General features: G+C 38.1%; 1 protein-coding gene across 1 annotated transcript; it reads left to right on the forward strand.

The window, feature by feature from the left end:
• Positions 1-650: 650 nt before the first annotated feature.
• On the forward strand, positions 651-19,834 carry ccnl1a (cyclin L1a). The gene is made up of 11 exons (XM_078563805.1): positions 651-1,005; positions 1,111-1,185; positions 2,700-2,809; positions 10,496-10,616; positions 10,705-10,769; positions 14,180-14,279; positions 14,722-14,826; positions 14,969-15,110; positions 16,136-16,247; positions 16,543-16,635; positions 19,055-19,834. The coding sequence occupies exons 1-11, from the start codon at positions 802-804 to the stop codon at positions 19,407-19,409; spliced, it is 1,482 nt and encodes a 493-aa protein (XP_078419931.1). The 5' UTR covers positions 651-801; the 3' UTR covers positions 19,410-19,834.
• Positions 19,835-21,086: the final 1,252 nt, after the last annotated feature.

Below are 21,086 nucleotides of genomic sequence, written 5' to 3' on the forward strand. Positions count from 1 at the left end.
GGCCAATTTCTAAGAAAATAATCAGTTGCCCCATAATTAATTGTAATGACTCCTGATTTCAACTTGACTCAAATCTTCGTTTACAAAATATTAATTCATGAGGATTATTACAAGAATAAATCGACTAAAACACTGCTAATGTTGCTCTTGATTTTTTTTAGTGACTACTTTTGCTTGTTTTTCTGGTTGAGCTGATGCCTTCCTACGCGACGGGAAATTGTAGTTTCAATAAGACAAACACAGCCCGCGGGGAAACAGTCTCTGCATTCCAGGAAAACACGTGTTCGTGTCATGTCAATGCCAGTCAGCCAATAGGAAAGCAGTGTTTCCTCGCCGCACAATTGGCATTGGTCACCCTGCGTCAAACTCCGCGCCTGCGTCACAAAGGAGGGGCTCCTGCTGACGTCAGTGGCGGGGCGCGCTCTTCCCCCGCCCGAAGACGAAATGAGTTCCGGGCATCGCTCCCTCCGCGGAGCCGGGGTGGTGTGAAGAGGTTAAAGTCTTTCCAGAAATTACGTCACGGCATTTCCCCGTCGCAATTGCGAAACTATCATCGTCACTTCACGCAAGCGAAGCTTGGAATGCATGGGAAAAAATAAAATCGCGATAGCGGTATTTCGACACTGTTTGAGCGGATTTTGACGAGTTCTCTTCGCTGCTTTTGGGATGTTTTTGAGAGGATCTATATTGTGACGAGGATTAATACAGTACGTAGCTGTGGGAGGAGTTGGGTGGTGCGCACCGCGCCTGCGCCGCGCCTGCTCCTTTTTTTCCCATTTTATTTTTTTTGTTTGAGACAAAATGGCGGCGAGCGAGGGGATTCTCATCGGAGACAAGGTTTACTCGGCTGTCTTCCTCACCATCGATAACTCCCTCATCCCTGAGGAGAAGCTCTCACCTACCCCGTCCATGCAGGATGGCCTGGACCTGGAGGTGGAGACCGACCTGCGGATCCTGGGCTGTGAATTGATTCAGTCGGCCGGGATCTTGCTGCGCTTACCGCAGGTGAGTATCGGCGGGCCCTGGGCCTCGGGTTGGAGGGCCGGCGAGGCCGTGCTTATCCCCGGCTTCAAGTCTTACTCAAACTCTCCCGTCTTCTCTGTCCCGCAGGTGGCCATGGCTACGGCCCAGGTCCTGTTCCAGCGCTTCTTCTTCTCCAAGTCCTTCGTCAAACACAGTTTCGAGGTGAGTCCCGCGGGCGGTCGGGGTTATTTGGAGAGGGGGTTGGGGGATGAAATCCTCTCGGCGGATCCGCCCGCCCTGCGTGGGCCTGTTTGCGCGGTGGTTGGCTTTAATCCGCTCATTTTGTCCCGGGCCCGGCAAGGCTTGTTGGAAATGGAGGCCGCGCCGGGCGGATGATTCATTCAAAATGGAAGCGGCCTCCTGGCGAGTGTCTACGTTTCGCCTGTCGCCACTCCCTGAGCGCCCGGGCTGGAGTTCAGTTTCTAACTCCCTCTATTAGCACCAGGGTTCCACACTTCCAACTTATTTGTAAAACTTGTGGAGTTGGATTGTATTTTCGCGGTAACTTAAATGTAGTGCAGTATATTTAGGAATTTCTGGTTCTACCACTAAATTTGTGTAACAACGGGTGTGAGCCATGCAGCCCCATTCAATTACATCAAGTCTGATCTGTTTCTGAACTCCTACCTGCCTTGATTCCCTAACCTCAGTGCCCTTGCCCAACAAAGTTTAATTTCATTTTTGTAATTTTCAATTGATGCCCGCTCATGGCGTCTTGGAGGATTGAAAATAAGTTCCACATTTCGATGACCCTTTGTGTAAAGAAGTGCTTCCTGAAATCACCCTTGAATGCCTGAGGTTAATTTTAAAGTTTATGCCCTCTTGTTCTGGCCTCTCAACAGAGGAGATAAAATAAGATAGATTCAATTGTGGCTTTTAAAAGGAATTAGATAAGCACCTGAAGATGAAAGCACATGATTGCAGGGGAAAGGCAAGGGTGTGGGGTTAGTTGAATTGCTCTTGTACAGAGCTGTTGCAGACTCAGTGGGCTGAATGGCCTCTTTTATGCTGTAATCATTGTGATCATATAACTACTTTGTAATCATAAAATACCTCAATTATAGGTCACCATTAACCTTGAAACCTACTTAGAATAGTTAGGTTACTCTGCCATCAGGTGGTCTTTACTGTGACAGTGGTAGGTTTGAACAAATTTTGGTTTCCGCCCTTTAAGGGGGGGAGGGATTATTTGTTTTTCCAATTTCTAATGTTGAACTAAGCACTGGCTTCAGCAGTAAAATGCTTCTATTCATATATCCGTTTATCGCACTCTAATATGCTATTTTGGGGCCTAGTTATTAAGCAAATTCTGATCCAGTTATCTCTTGGCCTCTAACTGCGCTTCAGCTTCACATCAATGCAATGCCACATGAGATTGGTTCGTGTACCTTTCAAATTTTGGGATGTGTCCCACACTCTGGTCACATGGGAAAATTAGTGTAATGTTTAAAAAATAACATTGTGATATTCTTACAGCAAAAATTCACTATCTGATCTCTGGATATCCAAAAGATCAATTTGCCTTTAACTTCAGGGTGTAGCCTAAAAAGATCAGACTAGAGGTTACACCAATACCGTTTTTTCTGCTGCATGTCCCTGTTACAAAATAATCCACTGACCATGGATTACTAACAGCACGGGAGATCAGCTGGTAATCAAAATGATTATTTTTCCAGATTGTTGCAATGGCTTGTATCAATCTTGCATCAAAAATTGAAGAAGCACCTCGTCGTGTGAGAGATGTGATAAACGTATTCCACCATTTGCGCCAGCTAAGAGGCAAAAGGTAAGCCTTTTTCTTCAATTCCAGTGTTTGCTGATATGCAAAAAGCATTCCTTAACATGCCCAAGCTTTCAGGAGTCTTACTAATGGGTTGCATCTGGTCTTCACTGTTGGCTGAGTGGGGAAAACAGTGATTTAATGAAACATACAGACCAGGATGGTCCCAAGTTCAATTCTTGGCCTGCACTGAGTTAGCAGATCTTAGTATCACAGGTGCTATACTTGGTTACAGTGACCCAGTGTGTTGGGGAAGGATGAACAGGAAGAATCCATTACTGCTCAATGACTCCTGCGGAATATATTCTGGGGGGAGGGGGGTGGCTGACGTTAAGATTGTGACCAAGTAGCCTGCTAACGCTCATTGCCTAAGCTTGTGGATGAAGAATAGCCACTTTTATATGGTGCAAGCGATCTCCTATCACAAGTAATCCTGTACCCCAGGGTGAGTCATCTTTAAGAACATAAAATTTGGATAGGGAATGAGCTTAAAAAAATTAGTCAAGTTGATCTGATGAGAGGGAATTTTATAACTTTGAATTTAGTTTTGGCAGCAAAACATTAATTTTAAACATACAATAAGCTAAAATAGAGCAGTTAAGATTAGCTAGGGAGTCATAATATGTTTGAGTTGTATTGTTAAATTGATAGCTGTAAGACATCAATTTAAGATCAAAGGAGAGATTTCTCCTTTATCATAATACTGTGAAATAAGATAGGTAAGAATGATATCGCTGTTATTAATGAACTTTGTTCTGTTGTGAAACAAAAACAGAAAATGCTGGAAAAACTCAGCAGGTCTAACAGCATCTATGGAGAGGGAAAAAAAAGTTAACATTTCGAGTCCGTATGACTCTTCAGGGCGATTCTGTTGTGATCAGGTTTAACTATGCTTTTAGCGCTATGCAGGAGTATTGCTGTTGAAGGGAGGCTGGTTTTCCTTCTGTAGATTGCACTCTCCTTGTATAGTAGAAACAGTTCCAATCTAAAATGTGGTTCCACGGTTCTGCCAACAATGTAAGTGCAAGGAGGGAACACACAGACATTGGTCTCTTGTGACCCAAACTATAGCACCAAATATAAAAGTTCCTTTTAAGTTAGCTTGCAAAAGTGCTGACCAGAGTCTAGAATTTGAGTTAGCCAAGTAGATGAGAGTTACGTAAAAGGAACTAATGGCATTCTGGAGCTCACTGGAGTGTTCGAGTCATGGCGCAGCATTGTGATGCTCTTTCCCATCTCAGAAGAAGGCAGTCTGGAAACACTGGCACAAGGCAACACGTAACTAGATAAATGGCAGTATGAATCTGTGTATAGAAGTGTGTCAGACCTGTCTATTTAAAGCTGCTCCAAACACATTACCACATTGCCAGTCTGCATATATAGCAGAAAACCAAGAAATAATTTACAAATATTGACTTCCTAAAGTTTGAAGAGCTGTAAGAAATTGCAATTGCATTCTAATGCTGTATTGTGTGAATTTGTATTGTTCGTATACCATCAACTGCTTCTTAATTGAAGCTAGTAAATTTTTTACTTAATTGGTGAGCTGTAGAATTGTGTAAGAAAGATAATGGGACAAGCAATTTCTTGCATAGTTAAAATTGAAAGGCTAATTAATTTTTATTTAATCTACAGAATTTTAAATTCTAAGGTTACCCATTGTTTCACTTGGGGAGGGAGAGAAACTTAACCCATTTTTCTCCACATTTTGTGACTTACTGATGCATCAAGAATTCTTTTGTCAAAAAAGGAAAAATATGAACCATAATTTCACAGGATTTACGATAGATTCAAAAAAATCATAGAGAATGATTAATCTTGAATACTACAATTTGAATGTGAAATTCGGGTTGCTTCTTACTGTGATCGTTTTTACTATTGTGCATGAAGTTAAAATGCAATATTGACTTTTATTCTTTTTTCCCTTGCAACCAACCTAACAGCGACCAACTACATTTACCAAAGACTGGGTGATGTGGAATGGTACGTAAAGATGAAGCTGTCGACATGGCAACAGTGAAAATAAGAAGTGCCGTTTGATCCCGATGGAGAACCAGTGCTCTTTGAACGGGTCACTGGAATCGGGGGCTTTGGAAGGTTGGGCACAGCACCATTAAAACCTAGGAACTCCTGTACTTGGCTCTCAGCTTTTTGTCTTTGCTGTCCAGGTGGTACCATCACATTTTTTGCCTTGGCTTTTTTTTTTATAAATATCTACTCTAAATGACAGGGAGGTTAGTATGTTTCTTCAGAAACTTGAAGCTTGTAAAGAATCAAATTTGTAAAAAAAAAAATTTGTAATAGGGCCTTTGAAAAGCTGAGTTGAGTGAAGTATTGTTGGAAATAGACCAAAATGTTTATTTTACACATTGCTTAAGTTTTAGTACATGGTTTTTTGAAAGTAAGGATAGAATTTTGTAGTAAATTGAGGAATTGCCAATTCTGTTTTAATGATAAACGTGCCCCAGCTTTTGCACTTAAGTAAATGGGTTTGTTTTGCTATCTGATTATAGGATAGAAATTCTCTCTTTTATAAGTTCTCTTTTTAGAAATAGTGGTTAAAATTGTCCAAAATATAACAGGTGGATTGTGTTTGGGGTGACAAATCCTGAGTAGCAATGTTCAGTTTTTCAAAAAGAAAATTTGTAACTGCCCTTTCTATGTTGGCTTGGATATTTATCAATGCCAGCTGAAAGCTGATTTGAAATCACAAGATAAGACTTTGGTTCAAATTAAAACTTTGCCTCTGAGTGAAAAATCTAAGTTCAAGACCTCTTGTAGGGCTTGTGTGCAATCAAGGCTAATGCTTCAGTGTGATTTTGAGGGACTGCTGCATTGTCAGCTGTTGCCTTTTTGATGAGATGTTCAACTGAAGTCCACCTTTAGGCTCAGGTAATTGCGAATCTCATTTCACACAAGTTCCTCTAACAGTTCAGTGGGATATTTATCAAACACCTAATGTTTCCAACCTTATTTTGTTCGGGAGTTCTCTCTTGTGCCATGCTTCTCCTTCACCAACACCATACTGAACAGTTGGTTCTGGCTGTTCATCTCATTGTGGTTTGAAATGGCTGTTTACACAAAACAGTTTCTACACTTCATAGGAATTAGATGGCTAATTGCTATAAAAATGTATGTCTTTAGGTTACAATTGCTCCATTACTGCAGTGCTGATGCGAAGTAGTTTTACTGCACATTGACCCTGCAGTTGATGTTCAATTCGGAGTCTTTCTGGAACTGACACTGGAATAAGGAGAGAATGAGATTCTTTGGAGGAGCACCACATTCTGCTTTAATCCAGAATCGGTTAGGATATTTTTATGCTGCAGGAGTTTACAGTTCACAGCTGGAACTACTTTACATTGGCACCAAACTCCTGTAAATGCACCCATACTTTCTAGGCGTGTCTGAACTATAATAAGACTGTTCAGCCATAAATCCCAATTGCTCATGCCGTGGTGTGTTTTTTGGATACCTGAATTTGCTGAATCGATTTTCATTGTCCTGGTGTCTTGGAAAGATTTGTTCTTGGTACTGAACCTCCAATACTTCATAAATTCTAACTGCATCAATGAGGAAACAGGGCTAGCAACAGCTTTTTCCAAACAAGCAGACCTACAAATTGGTAAACCAGCAACATCTGAAATAATCAGCTAATGCCTGAATTAGCAGCAAGTCGAAGGGACAGTGAGGTAACTTAGTATTGGGGTAGGAAAAGCTCAACCTGTGACCTTGACACTAATGTCAGAAAATGGTATAAAAATGTGGCGTTAGGATGAGAATTGAAACACCTTAAGTTAGTTCAGGTCAGAATCAAAATTGGAAGCACAACATCATGTTACATTAAATATTTGAAGATTATTTTTCCAGTGAATCTAACATCACAATATTCATTGACAAAATAGTTATTGTGGCTAATCAGTTGGTCAAGTGTCTTGCACTAAAATAGTTTTATTCAAATGTGTTGCTTATAGCTGAAGATTTTAATTATGTCACTGCATAGAGACAAAGAAGTTATTGCATAGTATCAAGAAAAATAGCTTCATGCTTTTAATCCAACACACTATAAATAGCATTTTAGTAAGTAATAATTGCATTTTTAATGTTTGATTTCCCAAGACATTTTGCAGGAAGTGTTTAGTCATTAGGAAAAGGTTTGAGGGCTTGGATAAGTGTGTAGATGTAATTTTAGGTATCGTAGCTTTAGTTTTTTAATATACTAGACAGAATGTCCAGTTTTAAGAAGTGGAGAAGGTGTAAGTTGTAGTACTGGAGATCATTTGCAGTCCAGCTTGGGGCATAAGGAAATGTAAAACTCTGGTGTAAGTGCCACCAGCTGTGGAAAGGTGTAATTACTGCATAGCAACTTTACATGGGCAGTTTCCATTATAAAATGTACATCCCAGTTATTTATAATGGGAAGAGTTCACACAGGTAACACAAAACAAGCTCTTAAAATATTTTTCTAAAATAATGTGGATCATTATATTGACAAGTAGATACATGAATGTGCAATTGTTACCTAAAATTTATTTTAAAACATATTCTACATGCTTGTGATGAGTTTTTGATATTTCTCACTTGCTTTAATTCTCCTCTTCCATGCCCCCCACCCCAAATAAAGTGTCAACTCTTTCTGGGGAGCGATTTCATTAGTGATAACCCTATAATCCCTCAATAATGAGTCAGTTCGTCTTGAAGCAAATGAGTTTTGATGGATTGCTGACCATGGAGACAACTGCCAGCTAAACCAAATCCTTTTCTCTTCCTTATCCATGTTCATTTTTCAGCAGTTTAATCGGAAGCAGTAACCCATCCAGGCCAATATTTTTGTTTTTCCTTGTACTTGCTTTCCCTGTTAAGTCCACTTGTAGCAAATACTCAGACTAGAGTTTAACCACAGAACTGCTGGTCTATATTTCTCAATATTGCACATAGGTAGAGATCGCCTCAACTTTCAATTAAAGATAATTTTATATTGTCGAGAAAGAATAAGGGAAGCTGATCAATTGAGCAGATTGCTAATGGAAATCTGGGAGTATCTGGTCCATGCTGGATGACTGGTAAATATGTAAAAGTGGAAATGCTGCTTGGGGAAATTGCTTGTGCTGTACATTAATCATACTAACCTGTGTTTAAATGTTCAACTGTTGAAACGCAATTTTCTAGATAAACCATTCAGTTTAAAAGGTACAAAATTCTAAAGGGTATTGACACCACATTTAACATCTTGTATCTTAAAATTATTAGTGCACTTAACTGTTTAAAATGTTTAATTTCATGAATTTAAAATTCAGTAAATAAGTATTTTGAAACAAATTTAGACAATTCCCAAAATCCAAAGAATATTGTCAATAATGTGACTAAATGTAAAATCAATTTGAGATTGCTTTTCACTGAATTATAATTTTAAAAAAAATTAACAAATGAATTAAATTCCATTGAAGAGAAAATAATTCATCTCCAGATTAGTCAAATGAGTAGCAGTTCATTGTAGTTAATGGTTTTAGCAGTTAGAAACATATTTTGGACAAGTGTTCTTGTGAGCACTAGACTCTGCTTTCCTTTGAACTTGCTATATAGTGAATTGGGTGCATTTTTAACATCTGCCTATTGTTGGCCCCAGCAAAGTTCAACTGGGAAAAGATCAGTCTACAGTTCAGGAATGCAGGAAGCGTTCTGTAGAGTTGTATTATGTAATGCAGAAGTGTATGGGTTATAATGTGGCTAGGATAAGAAAAGGGTATATTATGTGGGTACTGGAATTTGCTGTTAGCAAAACACACGTATTTCAAGGAGCGCAGGCTTATAACCCTCGGATTTTTAACTTGCTAATGTAAGTAATCTTTCTAGTGGCTTTCTGTTTAGTAATTTTTCCGAGTGCTCTTCTAAATGCCGTCTTGATACTGTAACTTCATGTAGATTTTGAGCATAAATTTATAAAATAACTTGTATTTTTACTACCTGTAATGTTTCATAATCACTTTAAGGTGCCCCCTGTAAGGAAAAGGATAATACTGACTTGAAATCTGCTAATGTTATACAGCTGTTGATTATTCTTCATAGTATACTAACTTTTAAGCACAAGTCAATTTAGATGCATTGAGCATTGAACTGTTGAATTAAGATTGACTTTAATTCAAAGATCAGTTTATCACCGAGTTAAAACATTCCAGTGCTTACCGAAGAATACATTTCAGGGCATGTGAATTAATTTAAGTCCTGCAAAAGGAAACATCTGCAAATGCATCACCCCATTTAGAAGTAGGAGGTTGGTAAGCAGCGTTACAGACTTGTAATTAGAAGTTAGCCTTGGTAGAATAGAACAAATGAAATTGCCAATATATTAGGGTAGTCATGCCCATCCACAGGAAATAACTTGTTAAAACTAATGTTATTGAGATGGGCAATGTCAGTAAAAAAATACCTTCAATGGAGCTAGTAAGACAGGTATAAAAAGTAGGTGTTGGAACAGACTTGATTTGTTAAGCCCTAAGAAATTGAGCTCAGATCTATGATATATTTAAGTCCTCCAATTAATCTTGCAAGCTTTGCCGCAAGTACTGCATTTAAGCTTGTCGAATTACTGTATATTTAAATCTGGCATTCAACGCTTACAAGCCCTATTGATTTGAGGAGTAAGTTATAAATAAAAATACAAATATACTTTCTAAAGCTGCCATTAAAATGTCTGTAGTAAGCCATTTTGGTCCATGGCTACTGTACTGCTCCAATAAGTCGGGAGCTGAGTTCACTTTATCAATACTGAATTAACTTTGAAAACCATACTTGGAGGCAATGGCATTCAGTCTTAAGAGGCAATGAGTACATCTCTATAACATAAATTTGGATATGGCGGGGCAGAGGTAGTACATTGTAGGTGAGTTGAAACTTAACTTTTGTACAGTTACTTGTTTTTATTTGGAGAATGTCTTTTTTAAAGACTTGCAAATGCTTGGCCTTGAATCAAAATAAAAACAGTTGATTTTCTCAGGTACTTTGAAATGTTTTAAATAATGCAGTAGACCATTTACACATCAAATAAATCAGCTATGAGATTATTCTAAATTTTAATTGTTTTACAGAATTTTTTTCTGTGATTTAAGATGACAACATTGGAAAAAAAGACTTTTAGCTGTGTGGCTTTGTGAGCAGATTGGCATCAGAAGAACGGACAAAAGCATTTTATAGTCATGTGAAGAGATTACCATTCAGAATGACGTTCTGTACATTTTGCGCATTTAAATTACATCTTAATTGTCAGGCTTTCGGAATTTTGGTCTTTATTGTAGCATAATAGGGTATGGTGTTGGTTAAAATGAGTATTGAGAAAATGCACATGATTTAGCTTTTGAAGTTTAGTTATGTTGTATAGTGTTCAGTAAACTTCTGCAGAAATTGCTAACCATCTATCTATTTTAATAGCCTTATTTTCTTGGATAGGTTCTACTATTCTAGAATATTATTTCCTTCATAACTGGTGGTAACTGCTAAACAGGTTCTTCAGCATATTTGCTGTATAATTTTCAGTTGAAATGGACAGCACAAGACCAAGGCTTTGGAGGCAGTTACAGGAGTTTCTTCTGGTTGGTTGGAAGGGGAAAAAGTCCTTTATAGAGAATTAGAAGAGCAAACTAATTTTTGAGTGTTTCTGTTTTAGACTTGCAAATAGTTTTGATTTTTTTAAACCAGGACCCCAACACCACTGATACTTGATCAAAACTACATTAATACCAAAAACCAAGTGATCAAAGCAGAAAGACGAGTATTGAAGGAATTGGGATTTTGCGTTCACGTAAAGCATCCACACAAGGTAAGTCTGTAGATGGTTGCATTTTACCTGTGTAGAACTGGAAATTATTAAGTTGTTAAAAATAACACAACCTATTTTTTCTCCCTAGATAATTTTTATGTATCTTCAAGTGCTCGACTGTGAACGGAATCAAACACTTGTCCAAACAGCCTGGTAAGTTTCTTCTTCATGACTGACTATGTAAAGCCAAGGAAACTGTATCTGAAATGAAATGATGTGTTTAATATATATATAGTAGACCTAAAATTCAATAAGCTAAAAGTTGGCATTTGGCATTCTAACTTTTATAATTGTATCCATACAGAAACAAGTACAGACAATTCAGTGTAACAGCTCAGTTTTTAAATGGTGTACATTTGTACTGTAAATTCTTTGAACATGGTACTGCAATTTCTGTATACTGTTTTCATGGCTTATTTGTACACTGTCATAAAGGAGAACTCAATTTAACTTTGTTCTTTTTTCTACTCTTTTTAATTAAAGGGTAGTCCATGATGGTAAGTCATAGAACTCAAAGAACTCTGCCCTCTGAACTGCTTCTCAACTACATGACCTCAGGATGGCCTTTGATTGGCTGCCTCTTCAGCCAATCCAGTGCAAGCTCTCATCCGAGACAGCTATTCACTGAAGTGGTCACAAAACATCTGGCAACATCATCTAGTTCTGGCGGGGTTTTGAAGGATTTGTATTGATTTCTGAAAATGGATGTTCAACATGTGTACTCTCAATAACTTAGATTATATGTCTAATGTTTCTAGTTGACTTAAGTTTTAGAATGTGAATTTTTAAAGCATGGTGAAGAGAAGGAACTAAATCACACCAATTGCTACACTGCTCTAAATATTTAACATTACTGGAGCAAATGGAAAGATTTTGCAACACACTACCGAGGGTCTTAGACCTGTTTTACAGGCTTCAATCTAACCTTGACTAGACCTTCCAGCCAAAAATTCTCTGGATGCTTCCTGTATGGATATAACTTTAGCTCACTGCTTGAGTTTGGTTAGGGGTTGGGGAAGCAGATGTGGTTATGAAAATCTAAAGAATGAATTATCCTAATATAACTGCTCCCAATTTTTTAATTCAAGTCTCACCTTTAAGTCACTTAATTTGTTTAGTTGGTGAGTTGCATCTTGAACTAGTTCCATGTATGTTAACTTGCTAATTCTGTTTCTCGTATTGCATACAGTTCTTCCGGCAGAATTAGAGTTGGATGTAGTATGCAGAGTGCAGGCTTGTGAACAACATTCTCAATCTCTACTTAATGAGAGCCTTTGTTTCTGCTGCTACACTTTCTCTTCTAAACAGTAGAGTGGGTAATGGGTTGAGAATCTGAACTTTGTGTGGTTGATCCCAGTTAATCAAGGGTGTACTCTTGTAGGATGGGGTTTACTCGTGAAATCATCTGCTACCATAAATGGACAATGCAAACAATATAAGTTATGGTTAATACTTGAAAGTTAAATCTTAGTTCATAATTGAAATTGATCATGGCCAGGTGCACTTTCTCAAGTCAAGCTACATGGAGCCAGTTTAAATTGCATCAGTTTAACAAGCTTCCTTTGAAAAAAAAATACATATAAATTCAGCTTGCAGCTGTGATCATTGCTCATTGTGAATATTGAGTGGTGGATGCTGATAAGACTGCTTGCACTGAGCACAGCAGATTGCAGCCAATGCAGTGAAAGCTTTAAGGGAAAACCCATGCTGAGACAATGTGAAGTGTAAGGAATGGGTTTGTGCTGCGTAGGACTAAGTGCTCCACAGGCTTAAGTGTAGATGCATTGGAAGCAGAACTTTCTTGTTCAATAAGCCTCCCCCTTCTGTATATTTCTGTATATGGTGATACCAGACCAAAACTAGGAGTTACTCCAGCTTTGAAAATGTTCTGCTGAAAAATGTTGTTTGCTTCAGTGGCTCAAACGTTCAGCATCCCTACCCATTCTACTTTATGCCTAAAGTAATTGCAGTGGTTGCAGCTGAGACTACAAGTCATTCAAATTAGGCCTAGCAATTCTGTTCCCTGCCTGAAAGGGAAAACTTGATATTTTAGAAGCTCGAGTGAGTGAAGTGTTAATTTAATTAAAAATTTTTTTTTTGCTGCTGGCTGAACTTTGTGAATAACATTGTCAATAAAATGAACCTCGTTTCAAATTGTAGTTTTAAATATTAGGTAAAACTGGTCACTTTACATATGTTGCTGTACCACAGAGCTTCTGTTGAACTATTACAAAAGATCTGTCAGTAGAATATTAAAATGGAATACCCTTGTATGCTAGCATGGTTTTGGAGAGATAATGGGAGACATTTCTAATCCTGTAGTTCTTTCTAGATTGGTGCAATATCTGCAACAAAAATTCATGATTAACTGAAAACCCTTTTGGTAACATCCATTTTTTCCCCAACTATGGTGGGTTTTGACAAATTGAGGATGACAGAGTTAAAACATAATGAAGGCTGTCAACTTGATTTTTTTTTTTAAACTTTGATTCCTCACCTGACAATTGAGATTTTAAAAACCAGTGATGACAGATGCATGAAATCTGAAATGAGAGTTCTGGAAATACAATCGCCATTTGAGAAAGACTGTTATTTTAGATGTAATCCTTTAATACAGCTAACATGGCCACAAACATTGGTCTTGTCAGCCTGACTACCAGTTGTGATGTAGAGGCATACTTGGAAATACTATATCCTTTCTTTTCTCTCCTGACTTTCCATGAAGCCAGTAACCCATGCTTGAGTATTGTTCCACAGGTGCTAAGGCTAGGTGGCCAGTTTTGATATGTGAAGTTGTGCAGTAAAATCATAATGGCTGTTCAGCTCATGGTCACAACTGAGCTCTGACACTTTTTTCCACCCTTCTATTAGGCACATAGAGTAAGAGCACTGCAACTCTTTTTTTCTTGTGTTGGAGAGACTGGTTACATTACTTGATTTGCCTCTGGCCCATACTGAGGATGACCATGATACGTTTGTGCTCTGCATGGTGCCCTGCTGTCTTTCATGATGCCTTATCCACTGTAGAAACTTGAGAAAAATGTGATTTTTGTAGTGCCATAATATATCTCCAAAAAGTAATGAACATAATGTTGACTAAAACTTCCGGACATTTTGTAGATGTAATTCATTGATCTGTTGGCAAGCCAGAGAGTGCCAGAGTGGGCATAAATTATGTACTTTCTCTTTTTAAAAATCTATTACTCAATTTCTGGAATGGGGTCTGCATGTATCCTCTTTGGGAATCAGTGTCTGTTTAGCTTACTTTGGGTATTGCTTTTCCTTAAAAGCTGCTAGAGAATTTCAGCTGGATGTTTTGGAAAATTACATATAATCATCTTGTGCAAGTGTATTTATACATTTGAAATGTGACTTAATATATTGTGCATTCCACATTTCAAATGATGTCTTTACTATTAGAAATTTTGGAGGTCTGTGCTGAAGATATCAGAGGGCATATTGTTTCAACTATGAAAAAAGAACAATGTTTTGAGTCTCCTTTCTTAGTATATGTACTTGGAATTAATTAACTTCTAATAACTCTTGTTTCTAATGTCTTTCAGGAATTACATGAATGACAGCCTTCGCACAAGTGTATTTGTCCGGTTTAAGCCAGAAACTATAGCCTGTGCTTGCATCTACCTTGCGGCTAGAGCTTTACAAGTGAGTGGAGAGTGATTGATTAAAAGAAAAAGTATCTGGAAGTACTTGTAATTTATTCTTCTCCCAAGTTTTTTTGACTGCTTAACTTTATAATCAGTCTGCGATAATTCGAAATAGTGCTATCTCTCTAATTTTGCCATCTGATTTAATGAGTGCCTGATGAAATGCTCTGATATTTTGCTGCATGCTAATTGGGAGGCAAAGTAGTACCTTTTTTGGGTCTTAATGCCTTCTAGCTGGAAGCTTGATAAATCTAGATGATTCTCTATGATGCAGTTCCAAGATGAGGGAAAATCCAAGGTGAGTGGGTATCCACATGGCTGGCAACTAATAATTTAGCTAGCTGTATTATTCACTAATTAATAGACACTCGTAATTCAGTTTTGCATGGAATTATGTACTTTGTATTGCTTAGCTTCTTTTTTTTTCTTTACATCTTCAGATTGTTTTACCAAATCGCCCTCATTGGTTTGTCCTTTTTGGCGCAAAAGAGGAGGAAATCCAGGATATCTGCATCACCACTTTGAAACTTTATACTCGAAAGAAGGTCAGTTAGACAAATATTTAAATATTCATTTAGGATTGCTAAAATGCCTTAATTGGTTAAACATTGGGTATCCAATGTGTAGTACTATATCTGGTAGCTTTTGATTTGCTGCATTTCAAGAGAAACTGTGTGTCTTTAACAGCCCAACTATGAGCATATGGAGAAAGAAGTAGAAAAGAGGAAAGTTGCATTACAAGAAGCTAAATTGAAAGCTAAAGGACTGAACCCTGATGGAACTCCTGCTCTTTCCACTTTGGGAGGCTTCTCTCCAGGTTCTAAACCATGTAAGTATATGAAATTAATGGTATATTTTAGTGTCAATTGTCTTCAGTGGAAAGCCAGAGCAGAAAGCAACTAACTCTGTTTTCTGCTTTTGTGTGCTAGTTTGCTTCTCATTTTCAGCCTACATCACTGGCTAGCAGCAATGCAAAAAAGAGAGCCAAGTGTATGTGTCTGCCTGTTGTTACGCAGCCTCTCCATGGACAGGACCTCTGCCTTCTCATGATGACACACGGAAACTGGGTCCCTCATGGCCCTAGGCTATAGCGTCAGAGGAACTCCGAGGAGGCAGCGTTCAGGCCCGCCAGCATGTGGACATGCCCTGTCACTCATGAACCAATCATCCAGCTATGGACACATAGCTCCACTGCCTTGTGAATATGTCAGCAAAGTTGAAGGCTGAGAGAGTAACCTTGTCAAAAAATTGAGTGGAGCCCAAAGGCGGGCTGATATCGAAATATGTCACCTTTCTGGCAACTCCTGCAACCAAACCGGTGCCAGATGTTGTGTTTTGCATTTCTTTGGGTGAACCAGGGAGGTCAAGATGGGGACTCTGACATTTGGGCAGCCAAATGTCAGAGGGTCTCCATGAATTTTGCCCAGGCTTACACCCTGGAGAAGGGAGACCAGTTTTGCTACAGAGCATTTTCACAATGCTGAAAACAAGGCTTAACAGTTAACCACCACTGCATAAACCGTGGTCTTACAAGACAGAAGGCTGCCACTGTCTTTGGACAGGTGTACATTAGATGTCCAAGCTCTGCATAGTAAATACTGGCAGGCCAATCACCCAGTCACAAGATTGTCCATTGATCTGACACAGAGTAGCTCTTTGTGACTTAAAGTTATGGGTGTGTATTTGGCTGAAAGTTTAAGCTTAATAATTGAAGTAAATGATGAATTGTAACTAAGGTACTTGACTCATTTTTGCATTTGAAGTTAAGTGTACAGCTAACTATCCCTCAGTTAAAGTACTGTCTAAAATATTTGGTACTTCAAATTCTGAAAGAGGATTTTTTTATTGTTTTAGGCTCTCCCAGAGAAGCTAAAACAGAAGACAAGACTCCTGGAATTCAGAACCCTAAAGCTATCAAAAAGGAACCAGAAGACCGCCAGTTGAACTCTAAAAGTCCTTACAATGGGTTAGTAATTAAGTACTTCAATTTATTTGGAAGCTGTTCTCTCAGGGGTTTAAGGTCTATCCCAAAGTCGAAAAAAATCTCAATCTTGCAGGGGAGATGTGGCCATTTGCATCTGTGCTGGCTCTTTGAAAGACCTAATCGGTTAGTGCCACCGCCCCCCCCACTCCTTTATTTTCCCTGTAATCCTGCAAACTTTTCCTTTGTGCTTGAAAATTCTTGATTATGGTCATTGAGGTACCGCCACTCAAATTATCTCACAGCATAATATTAAAATTTTGTCTTCCAAAATCTATAGGTTAAGGAAAGAAAGTAAACAAAACCGAAACAGTAGGAGTGTCAGCCATTCAAGGTCAGGAACAAGGTCACGGTCCCGTTCGCCACGAAGACAGTAAGTATTGAAGTGTCCGATTAGTGGGCATAAAAGATTATAGCCTGTAACATTGGACTAACTCATCAAAGTCGAACATATATTGTCATTAACATAATTGTAAGTTAAGAAATGGGACCTAAAATGCATGAAGCAGTGTATTTTGATTCTCTGGTATGTACTATGATTTGATTTTTAGTGTTCAATTTTATATAAAAATGTATTCACTCACCCTGTTCTTGGTGTATATGAAGTCGAGGCTATGTATAGCCATCAGAAGTGGAGATAATTGCATAGGTGTATTTTGGTCCTTAATTTGAAGTTGTGTATTCTGTTCCTATTTTTAAAACTTCCATTATTAATGTAAGCTTGTTGCTCTATTTGCAGCCTCCTGGCAATGGTAATACGGCATTATCTCAACCAGCAAGATGGTGTAATAACAATGAAGTTATAGCTAACTTCTATTATAGATTTCTGTCATATTTAGTGGAAAATGTGGACAAGAAAAGTACACCACATATTGAGTTGATCTCCTGTAGCATTGCTCACAATTGATGTCCAACCTGTCTTCATGCTTCTGTATTTGTGCCCTTGTTATTTTTTTTTTCATTTTAAATAGGACTGGTGGGCGGTATTATATTGTGGCAGGAAAAGAATATAATGACTGCAAGCTGCATTTGGGTGGGAGTTAAAGAGGCTCCCTTGTCCTTCTTTTCTAAACTCCCTTTCTGTTTCCTTCTGAAATTTTGTTTACAAGTCCTTCTCCTATACGTATCTCTTTTCTATCTCCTAAACTCTCTTGCCTCCCAAGTTTTTAGGAAACTAAAGATGTAGAAGTTGTGACCAGAACGCTTGTCATTTTGTTCACTTTTCTTCTTAACATGCAAGGATACAGCCTCTTTAATTAAAAGCTAAATTTTAACTCAAGCTGCCCCTTTTTCGGATTATCAGGAAAGTTAGAGCAGAAAGTGCTAGATCTTTTTAAAAACAATGCCATCAATGCATTTGACTGACACTGCTGCTTCCAGGTGAACTGCAAAATCCAAATTCAGAGTTATGCAAGATTCTGAATACATCAAAAGACAATTTGATAGATAAATATCAATTTGAATATTCACAAACATATTTTTAAAACTTGTTTTGAGCATTAGAAATTAAAGTTACTGAGCAAAACAGGTAGCTTAAGAACTGTTCAGAAAATAGTGAGCAATTCTTTGGACCCAATGGTCAGATTGTATAATTAGGATACACAGATAAAACCTCATTATAAATGAAGACATAGGAAGTTATAATGGGAAAGGTTAGCGCAAAGTGCAATGAATGTGCATGCATATATATAAGATTCTTAATATATTGGGAGTGTGCATTGGAATTCTAATCTGTTCAAAGTAAGATGGGGCATTACTAGATTTTATCATTTTATTATCATGCCATTAGCCAAGTTTTTATTCCTTCACAGGTAAGCTGGCAAGGCCGATATTCACTGACCATCCTAATTGCTCTTGAGAAGGTGGTGGTGGGTCACTGCCTTGAATACAGCAGTGGTTTGCTAGGCTCAGAGTCAGCTGCATTGTTATGGGTCCATATAAGCAGGCCAAATAAGGGTAGCAGATTTCTTTCCCCTCAAAGGATATTAGTGAACCAGATGGGTTTTGATGACAATCATTAGTTCCAAAGTCACCATTACTGATATTAGCACTTTATTCCAAATTCTTATTTTATTGAATTTAAATTCCCCAGTTGCTGTGGTGAGATCATATCTCCTGATCATTAGTCAGACCTCATGATTACTGATCTAGTAGCACAACAACAATAATATCATACCCTGAATAGCAGTACTTTATTCTGAATTATTAATTTTCTTGTTGATCAAATAATAAACATGGATATCAAATTGGAGAAGTAACCAAATATACCATGTCCTTGTGGATTTTGTCCCTGTTCTATTACTCTGTTCTGACAAAATAACTGTTTCCAAAATGTGTAGCTTTCCACCCCCCCTCATTAACCCTCTTTCAGTTTTAACCTTGTTCTCTTGAAAACCATGAGTCATGCTTGGGTAGTTTTCTACAGGCACTGACCTTTGATATTTTTGCTCAAATGGCCATTTTCATATGAACATAGGTGGAAAGTGTTTGCAGAACAATCTGTTGCAGGAGAATCACCGCTCCATTCTTGGCAACACTTAGCTGATATTCACCTGAAATGTGAGCATGGATGGTGATCAGGAAGCTACCTGTCCCCTATCCTCATTCTCCATTCTGAGAGCATTGAGGCTCATTTATATTGCTACAAAGGACATAATAGAAATTCTGGCAGTGTTTGCACTTGCTCTCAAATGATTCCTCTTCCCTCTTGTCAAAACCAACTCTGGACATTTTTGTTGGTGCTGGGATTTTGTTTTGCATTGGTTTAATTTTGATTTTTTTATTTCTTTTAGTTACAATAGAAGAAGCAGATCCGGGACATACAGTTCCCGGTCAAGGAGCAGGTCCCACAGTCACAGTGTGTCCCCTCGTCGACGTCACAATCACACATCACCACACATCAAGTCAAAATCTCATCGCAGTGAGGAAACAAAAATTTCTATTAGGCATGGTCACAAGAGGAAGAAATCCCACAGTAGATCACGTAGCCGTAGTAAATCCAGGGACCGTTGTGATCTTGTGAAGAAACGACGGCATGAGAAAGAGCACCATAGGGATAGGCATGAGCGATCACGCTCTTATGAAAGATCCCACAAAAGCAAACATCACAGCAGTGGTCACTCAGGACACAGCAGGCATCGTCGGTAAATGCTAAGAGCTAATTTAACAATAATGCCTAAATCTAATTACGTTAAATGTGTAGTATATTGACTTGTAAATGATGCTTTTTTATAAAGGGTTTGTTTAAAAACAAAGTTATTTGGTTTATGCAAAGATCATTAATGGAAAAACTAATGGAAAAGAATTTGCACATTTTCAGAAGTATAAAAATTACTTTATTTGACAGTGTACAGTTAACCATGGACAAATTTGTGTATGCAGAGTTTTTCTCTATTCTACAGAATTTGAAAGATTGCTGTAGAAATATACCTTATTTTTATACAATGAAAATGGACACTGGGTATATTTAAGTATGAGTTCATTTGTTAAAACTGTGGTGATTACTTTGTTAGACTGGTTTTTAGTCTGCATGTGGTCATACATTTTTACAGAAAAATAAAAATTTTAAAAAGCTTGTGTATTCTGTGATTTGCAAGAAGTTGAGTGGGGTCAAGATGGGGTCACTTTCTTTGGTAGTCAAAGAATACATATTTTCTTCAAATATACTGGTTCAGTGTAGGCAGTGAAAATAAATGTGCTAGATTGCAATTGACACAGGACAAATTACTTTTATATTTTCAATTCACTGCACTCATGAAAGCCAGATAAATTTCTGCTCCCTTCCTTGAAACTCTGTAAGTTGTACAGTCTTTTTGCTTTGAGCTTCATGGCAGAATTTCCATTTGGAGCAGTCTATTTTTGTGACAATATTCTTCAGTCAGATCTTGCACCTGTTTTCTTACCAAAACATTTTGATTCATGAATGATCTGTGGTGTGGAATACCTCTTATTGAAAAGTGAAAGAGGTAGGGAAAGGTAAGGCCTAGAATGTGTAGGATTTGCAGATGAGCATATTACTACAAAGTAGGGAGTCGGTACATTCTGGTTTGCCTAAGTTTCATAAAGCCTTGGTATATAACCATCTTGTTGGGTTTGAATCTGGACCATATGACTTAAAGCTACAGCCATTTCCTCTGGTGAAAGATTTTCAAGCTTTAAACTGCCACAGAAGTTTCCTAGTGATTTTAATTTTCTCCTGTTTCCAGTTACCATGAGCACAATGAAATTGACTCAAGTAATTTTAGCCTCAGGTGACTATAATGTCTACACTCAATTCAACTGCCACCTTCATTAATAGCTGCAAGTGTTCCTTTATGTCCAACCAACCTGGTAATTGGATTGTTATAAACTAAGAAAACAGGTGAACAGATTTAAAATACTTTGAATTTTTTATATTTCAACATATTTATTTCAGTGCTATCAGAATCTGTTGTTACTCCCAACAATGGAATGTAGCTGTAAGAAAAGGTGGTCTAACAGTCTCATCAAATCCTAAATTAATTGCATGCTTTGAAAGAGCCCTTAAGTCTCAAGTCTTTAAGCAGCCTGGCAGAGCTGACTCAGAACAGCACAGCCAAGAAAGATTAGGGTTTTTTCACGTGCCTGTTATCACGTCAAGGACACAACTAGGCATAGGCCTTTGTGTAGGCATGCCTGAGCCAGATAAGATGGAGCTTTATGTCAACATATCTAAAACAAACTGAGAGAAGGTAGCAAGATGTGCTTACAAGAGATCAGCAAGGACATGACACTTGTCTGGGGCTGGAACAGGAGTTTGACCTTGGGTACCTGTATTCTGGAATTGGATAGGAAGTGTAATTGAGT

The sequence above is a fragment of the Cetorhinus maximus genome, chromosome 19 (genome assembly GCF_964194155.1).
Source record: "Cetorhinus maximus chromosome 19, sCetMax3.hap1.1, whole genome shotgun sequence".
NCBI classification, from domain to species: Eukaryota; Metazoa; Chordata; class Chondrichthyes; order Lamniformes; family Cetorhinidae; genus Cetorhinus; species Cetorhinus maximus.

What these genes read in the sequence shown, in the direction of transcription:
- ccnl1a (XM_078563805.1), top strand. Translation starts at nt 802, where the DNA reads ATGGCGGCGAGCGAGGGGATTCTCATCGGAGACAAGGTTTACTCGGCT. An exon ending in TTGCGGCTAGAGCTTTACAA is followed by an intron (nt 14,280 to 14,721) that starts GTGAGTGGAGAG and finishes TTACATCTTCAG; the next exon opens with ATTGTTTTACCAAATCGCCC. An exon ending in AACTTTATACTCGAAAGAAG is followed by an intron (nt 14,827 to 14,968) that starts GTCAGTTAGACA and finishes TGTCTTTAACAG; the next exon opens with CCCAACTATGAGCATATGGA.